Raw genomic sequence first — 7,461 nt, 5'->3', positions numbered from 1 at the left:
CTATTTGTCTAGCTAACATCACTGTATATATTTATTCACTGTATTTGACTACTGCACATAGAATATAGCACTCTTTGCATAGTATAATTTATGTGTTTTGTTGTCTTATGCTGCTGTGTTTATAAGTTTGTAACTAACATTACAGCAGGCTGATTACTTATTTGCCATAACCTCCTGGTACTAGCTGGAGATCTCCTGCTATTACAACTGATCTGCAGCCAATAGCGATCAGTTCACCTGGAGAAAATGGCCGCTTTGGCAATTGGCCTCTATGGCATTGAAGTCCCTCCCCTCCCCAAACCCTGCCCCCCTCAGGCTCCACCCCCAAAACTCCTGCCGGTGGTAAAAAGGGATCTGGCAACCCTACCTTAGGTACCAGTGCTTCAGTCTAAGTTCAACTGCATAGTCCCAAAGATAGAAGAAAAACTGCCCACCGTAGACAAATAGAATGGGAGGAGAACAGAACTTCAGCCTCTCCATCTCTCTTTCCATACGAAATGACAGGTGCACTGAGTGGGCGCAATGTGAAAATTAATGTGGCAAGGATTGGTGACTCAGCAATGACTGTAAAGTCAAGCAGTCTCCTCAAACATTTTGGCACACAGCTCCAGTTCCGTTGGCCCAGAGATTGCAGTAGGCCATTGTGGGTGGGACTGGGTAGGAGAGAGGGCAAGAGAAAGAAGCTGTTGTTCACATCACAGAGGAGAGTTCTAGTGCAAGTTAACTTGTGAATTTATTCGGAAGCCAACAGCAGAGGAGAAAAGCTGTGTTTGTGCCAAAAATAAATAAGGTTCCTTTGAAAATCTTTTTAAAAAATAATAAATGACTATTTTGACAATTACTGTCCAGTTCTCCATACAACAGTTCACACATGCTTTAGTTGTGGAGGCTTATTTTCACTACAGCAGGAAGGGGGCATAGCTCAGTGGTAGAACACATTCGTTGCATGCCAAAGGTTCAAGCCCTGACATTTTCATTTAAAGGAAGTCTGGTAAGGGGTGCTGGGAAAGACCTTCCTCTACCTCAGATCCTGCAGAGTAGCAGCTAGCTAGAGTCGGGATCACTGAACAAGATGGACTAGTGGTTTTGGACTCTGTGTACCTTCATATATCCATCACATACTGAAGCAGCTAAGGTTAAGGCCCAGATCTACAGTTAAGAACCTAAGAAGATAAGAAAAGCCATGCTGGAACAGACCAAGGCCCATCAAGTCCAGCTGTCCGTTAATGCAGTGGCCAACCAGGTGCCTTTAGGAAGCCACAAACAAGACGACTGCAGCAGCATTATCCTGCCTGTGTTCCACAGCACCTAATATAATAGGCATGCTCCTCTGATACAAGAGAGAATAGGTATGCATCATGACTAGTATTCATTTTGACTAAAAGCCATCCCTATCCTCCATGGACATATCCACCCTCCTCTTAAAGCCTTCCAAGTTGGCAGCGATCACCCTATCCTGGGGTAGGGAGTTCCACAAGTTGTTTTATCTGTGGTCCATTATTATGAACTATATACTTGGTTTTATGTCTAGGATTTTTTGGTGAGTTTGTTAGTTTGTTTACCTAGTGGCCTTACTCCATGACTTGCAGTCAGATCCTGTCAGTGATTACTCAGAAGCAAGTTCTGCTGAATTTAATGGGGCTCAATCTCCAAGAGATATTATATACAGGACACTGGTCTGCAATACTGTGCAGGCCTACCTGGAAACAAATCCTACAGTAGGATGTACTTGTGATTAAGTACGCATATGATTTGGCTGTTAGTAGGCTTAAAATTGCAACTTTCTTGGAATTTCCCAGATCCTAGTCAGTTTCCCAGATCCTAGTCAGACACTCTAATAATATTACTATTAATATGAAGAGCTATGCCTTCTTATTTATGAATTCTGCTCAGTCTGTGCAAAACTACAAGAGCACAATTGGGCTAGGCAACATTTGCATGACAGTTTGGTACTAGGTGGAACTAAGCGCGTTGACTTTTTTGGCTTACTTTGGCACTCTGCCACGTGTGTTGGATCCACTGATTCATCAGCAAAAGGATCCCATCCCACCCCAGGAGAGTTGATTCTCTGGTACCATGGAATCTGTGTGGACACATGGAACAAGGGGCTGAAGTATGGATGAAAAATGGGATGAAATCACTCGTCCTGCCTGTTCTGTCAGTAGCATTGTGAGTCTTCATGAAAGTCAAGCTTCCTGGGGTTGGAAGGGCTCACAAATTGCACCCTGAAGTAGCTGGAGGACAGCTAGGAAAGGTAGGGGAACGCAGGAAAGATCCTTGCACTCATAAAATGGTGGATCCAGCCCACTGCTGGTAAAGGCTCAAAAGCAAAGCACATTATTTCATCCTAATTAATATAGCCAAATGGAGAGAACAGAAAACTGAATAACATAGAAGGCTATCAACCTAAAGCACTAAGCAGTGCAAGATCATAATTGGGAGTGAAATAATTTTCCATTTTTTAAATTTAAATGGCAGCTCATTAGTGAATAACACAACCCAGACTCTGTTCATAAATGAAAAGGTGGGTAATAATGTATCCACCCCACACACTTTTTCAGTAGAAGGCAGAAAGAAATGCAGTACTTTAGTGTGACATTCATATCTCCCAATCTGTTTACTGAGGTGGTTGCTGACAGGTGTACAACTGCATTTTCTATTCATTTACCTATATAATTCCTGCAGCCTCAGCAAGAGTTGTAAGGTGTGCATTGCTGTTGATCTTCTTTCGTTTGCATATTTGGTCTTCCCAAGTCAGCAGTAATGGAACCATTGGATGAAGATGATGGACAGCAGGAACCACGAAAGAGGACCGAAAAATCTCAGAAGGGCTCTGAGGAGACTCAGAGTAACTGGCTGGCCTGGTGGAACGGACTGAGTACAGGAGGTGTCGTTTACCTGTTCGCCCTCTCACAGATATTGGTAAGGATTCAGACTTAACTCAGATGGAGATAGTTTTTTTTTTTTAAAGAAAGGACAACATTGCTTTTGTTTTTTTTAGATTCATACATTTTAGGGGCCAGATTTCCCCACGTCATATATGCTGATATATCTGAAATTAAGTCAAAAGCTGTGCCATTTTACAACCAGGTAACAATCTGTTTGTCTTTCTATTCTAGTTAATGTCTGCAGCGTGCAAAATATCCGACTCTTTAAAACCCAGTGATAAATATGGTTTTTAATTTATTTTTTAAAAAACACCTTCAATGGGCTGTGAAGGTTTGGAAATAAAATGAAAAATCAGTGTAATGACAAAAAAAACCTTCATTATTAATTATTTGATTGACTGCACAGGTTTTCTCCTTTATGTTTTGGAACGATGGCTGTGAGATACTCCCGGCAGTTCAGAATGCTTTTGATGTATTGTCTAAGGTGCTTACTCCATTTGGACAGTTGGTTGCAGATTCCAGCAAGGTACGTTGACTGACTACTCTGTGCTTTAATGGCAATGCTGATATGTTCTTGAATAAAATGCACACAATAGATGCAACGTGTAGCATAGGGCTTACAGTATACTACAGCTGCTAAGAAATGCTGTATTAAGGAGTGGTCGCCTCCATGTGCCACAAAAATAGGCTCAGATTCTGTATGTTATATATGTATGTTATATATTTTCAGCCATCTGGAAAACAGCAAATTTACAGCATATATGAACTGTAGTTGCAATGCATTTTTCACTGTTTACTAGTGAAAGGCTTGTGAGATTTCATGGGTGGGAGCAAAGGGAGGGCCATTGCCTATCACTATTCACTCTAGCCCTTGCCCTTCCCTTTCTTCCTCTTCCCCACAGCGCCTGGCTCATCTCTTGTCTTCCACCACTCCTTCCTCTGACACTACCCAGGGCTGGGAAATTCCTGGCCCTTCTCACCACTCCTCCAGTGTGTCATCACATCTCCAATCTGCTGCTTGCTGGGCCTCTTGCCATTGCAATCACAGATGGGTCATCTCATGTCTCCATGCTATAAAAAGAGTCTTGGCAATGGGAATGCATGTTTAGAGGAGCTGGTTTTCCTTGCCCTTTTTTATCAGCACAGAGAAAGGGCACAGCAGGCCAAACAGCAACACAATGAAGTGTCAGCAGAATGAGAGGGATTCCCCCCCAGACTCCTGAGGGGGAAAGAAACAATGGTATCTTGATGCTCTCCCTCATTCAGCCTTTCATTTCTTTCACACGGAGCCCTCAAAGCATGATGCAAGTGATGTGATATGGCAGGAACGAAAGGGAATGTTGGCAACTGATGTTCATGTCACTCCTCCATTAACAAAGTGGCTGTCCCATGTGTAGACGTACTTAGAATCAAAATGAGAGGAGGAAAGGAAAAGTCTTATTTAACTAATGAGGTGGGTCATTGTCAGGGCTCACCTGCTGTCCTATTGCCTGCTCCGTGTTGCCTGCTCCGCATTGCTTCCTCCCCTGTCCTTACCCTTGCCCGGCAGTCTCCTTGTTGTCTTTCTCTTTGCTTTCGCCCAGCCCTTCTCGTCCTGCTTTGTTTAGCCTCAGACTTTCCGAGTTTAGGGACCGCTCGTCCCTCTCCGCCACTCGGGGTGTCCTTGGAGACAGACCACCTAGTCACCGTGGCCGTATCCTCCTCGGCCAGCAAACTAACTCTCCCTTTTACCCTTTTCCTTGCAGAATCTGTCCCACCCACCAATTAACATCAGTTGCCCGTTTCCCCCCTTTCAGGTGTTGTACAGTCACACCTGTTGGCTTATCTTCTATTCCTGATTCTCCTCTACCCTCCTGATTAACCCCTTGTCTTCCCCTAACCCCGTCGGCTGTCTCTTCCCCTATCTTACTGACTGCCTTTCCTCTGTCTTGAACTCCCTTGTCTTCCCGTCCATCTACTTTCCCCGGCAATTCGCCCCTTCCTCCTCGCGACTCCCTTCCCCGGGAGCCCAGGACGTCCTTGGCTCCCGAAGTGCCGGGAGCGGCACAGTCATAGATACTGTGAGAAAAAAAATCCTTACATTAAAAAAATCCTCTTTCTGCTTAAACCTGAAGCTCCACTGAGCCTGCAGCCTGGGTATGCATGCTGCCTCTGAAAATTTGGCAGCAGAGGGATGCCAGCATTAGCAGTTAGGTGTAAGGAAAGGTATTTTCTTCCCTTCAGCTCTGGGCCTAAATTGAAAGGACTGGTATCATCAGATTTGTACCCTCAGGCATATATTCTCATGTTCCCCTCCCCAAGCATTCTTTAAACTGAACTAGGGAATGAAAGGATGAAAAAAAAAATCCTCTTTGACCTTCTACAACATAGAGTATTTTTTTCTGGGACTCCTGTTGAATAGAGACAATGTGAAAACGAACCATTGGTGAATATTAAGTACACAGTAGAGAACTTGGGGGGTTGCTTTTACTACCTAAATTATCTAGCCACCTTACATTTTAAGGTTGCAACCCAAAGTATGCTCACTTGTAAGTAAATATCATTAAAATAAGTAGGACTTACATCTGAGTAGACATGGTCAGGATCAAGCTGTGTGTTTGTTCACTGTTACAATGGATACAGATCTTTAGAATTAATACATTGACTTCAGTGGACTTAAAAGGATGTAACTCTGCTTAGAATTGCACTGTAAGTTCTATTGAATTATGCTTGCTTTACTTCTTGGTACTTGATGCAGTTCAGTCAGGAAATTAATGAACCCAGATCCCCCAATTCATAGTTTGCCTCTTGGCCTTTCCAGTCTGTTTTCTGTTGTGCGTCACCTAGTTAAAGTAAAGCAAAAACGGCTTCCTTTGTTCATTGAACAATGATTATGAAGCACAAATATTACACATCCTTATGTTTGCTTTAGACAAGTGGGATTTTTCTGTGATCTTTTAAATTAGATTTATTATGCATAATCAAAAGCGTCTTGTGCAGCAGGAGGCATTCAAACTATCTACATGTTGTTTGCAGTGAGTCAGTCCAGGTCAAGTTTTGTCCTTCTCAGTTCTGACTTTACATTAATTTGATTAGAAATAAACCTGTACTTTGGATTGAGTAGAGGGCATAGTAGTTCTTAGACAAACACAATGAAGTGCAAATCTATCCAGGTTCACCTCCCAGTTTCCCATTCCATAAAGAATAAATGTTAACAACTGAAAGTCTAGAAACCTGGAAACATTTTTTAAATCTCCTGAGGACTTTTGCAGGCTCCTAACTCAGCAGTTGGACATATTCCCACAAAGAGATTGTCAATGCCATTGTAAGTTATACCCTTCTAAATCCAGTGAAGTTAATAGGCTTAGAAGAGTGCAACTTTTTTCAGGATTGCACAGTACGACACTTTAAAGATTAATGAGGCCCATCCTTTTGCTTTAAGCATGGCTGTCTTTGTAAACTCCCATTCGCTTACTTCTCTGCCTCTCACCATTTGCTGTACTACGACAGCAGGAAAATGCTCAAGTACACATTTTCCTAGCAGGTATCGTTAAGCCTTGGAATCATATGTTAGTGGAGGAGTTGTTATCTCTGAAAATCCAGAGTCTAGGTTAACGTGGTGATTTAAAGCTTGACAGATCCTCAGACTTCACCAGACAAGTACTAGTGTCCCTTCATTCATCATGGAGCACACAGATTAGCTCTGGATCCCCAACTTGTTTCACCCTTAACAACAATCATACATGAGTCCTGGCATGCTTTGGGCATCTGGCGAAGCGTGGATTCGTCTGCAGTGCTGTTCCTCTCCCCCCCCCTTCCCCGTTTTGCAGAGAGTCGAATAAAGGGTCAGATCTTCACGATCTGAGAATGCAAGGCTGGAGAAAAATCGGCTTGGCCTTTCTTTAGAGAGCTGCAGGAGGAATGCACAAGCCTAGGCCTGAAGGTCATTCAGTCTTGCTTGCTTGGCATGCAGAAGGGTCCCAGGTTCAATCCCCGGCAGCTCCAGTTAAAGGAACCAGGCAAGTAGGTGATGTGAAAGACCCCTGCCTGAGACCCTGGAGAGCCGCTGCCAGTCTGAGTAGACAGTACTGACCTTGATGGACCAAGGGTCTGATTCAGTACAAGGCAGCTTCATGTGTGTTCATGAGTTGTGGGTTCTTCTCAGTTCTTGTGGCCAATTCAGATCAAGACCATAGTACACATGGAGAAGAGGCATCAGCCTTTCTCCCTGCATCATTTTTCCAGCCCGAAACAATCCAAGGGGTGCCACTGGGGGAAACCCAGATGTTCCCTGGGGTATACCTGGATTTTCCCAATAGGCTCAATAGTGCCCTACCCCGTACTGTTTCACACTGGAAAAATGGTGTAGGGGAAATGGATGAAGTCTCTTCTCCAGGTGCATCACATTCCCGATCCTAATCAGGCATCACAGGTGGAGTTGCAAACTGCCTGGGAAAAGTGCCCTGTCCCATTCATAGAGGTTTAGGTGATGCGATTTATCTCCATCCCATGAAAAGCTTCAGATGCCCATTTCCATGCATTAAAAAGGTAAAGGTCCCCTGTGCAAGCACCGGGTCATTCCTGACCCATGGGG

At 43.8% G+C, this 7,461-nt stretch overlaps 1 protein-coding gene across 1 annotated transcript in view; it reads left to right on the top strand.

Annotated features, from left to right (window-relative positions):
• The first annotated feature begins 2,757 nt into the window (after positions 1-2,757).
• PTPN5 (protein tyrosine phosphatase non-receptor type 5) overlaps positions 2,758-7,461 on the top strand; it is a 37,373-nt gene continuing 32,669 nt past the window's right edge. The window contains exons 1-2 of the mRNA XM_056850848.1: positions 2,758-2,922; positions 3,295-3,414. Coding sequence (XP_056706826.1) covers positions 2,764-2,922; positions 3,295-3,414 — 279 coding nt within the window. The 5' untranslated portion in view covers positions 2,758-2,763. The remainder of the gene's footprint in view (positions 2,923-3,294; positions 3,415-7,461) is intronic.

Source organism: Euleptes europaea, chromosome 6 (genome assembly GCF_029931775.1).
Source record: "Euleptes europaea isolate rEulEur1 chromosome 6, rEulEur1.hap1, whole genome shotgun sequence".
Lineage (NCBI taxonomy): Eukaryota > Metazoa > Chordata > Lepidosauria > Squamata > Sphaerodactylidae > Euleptes > Euleptes europaea.
This window is presented reverse-complemented; position numbering and strand designations above follow the sequence as displayed.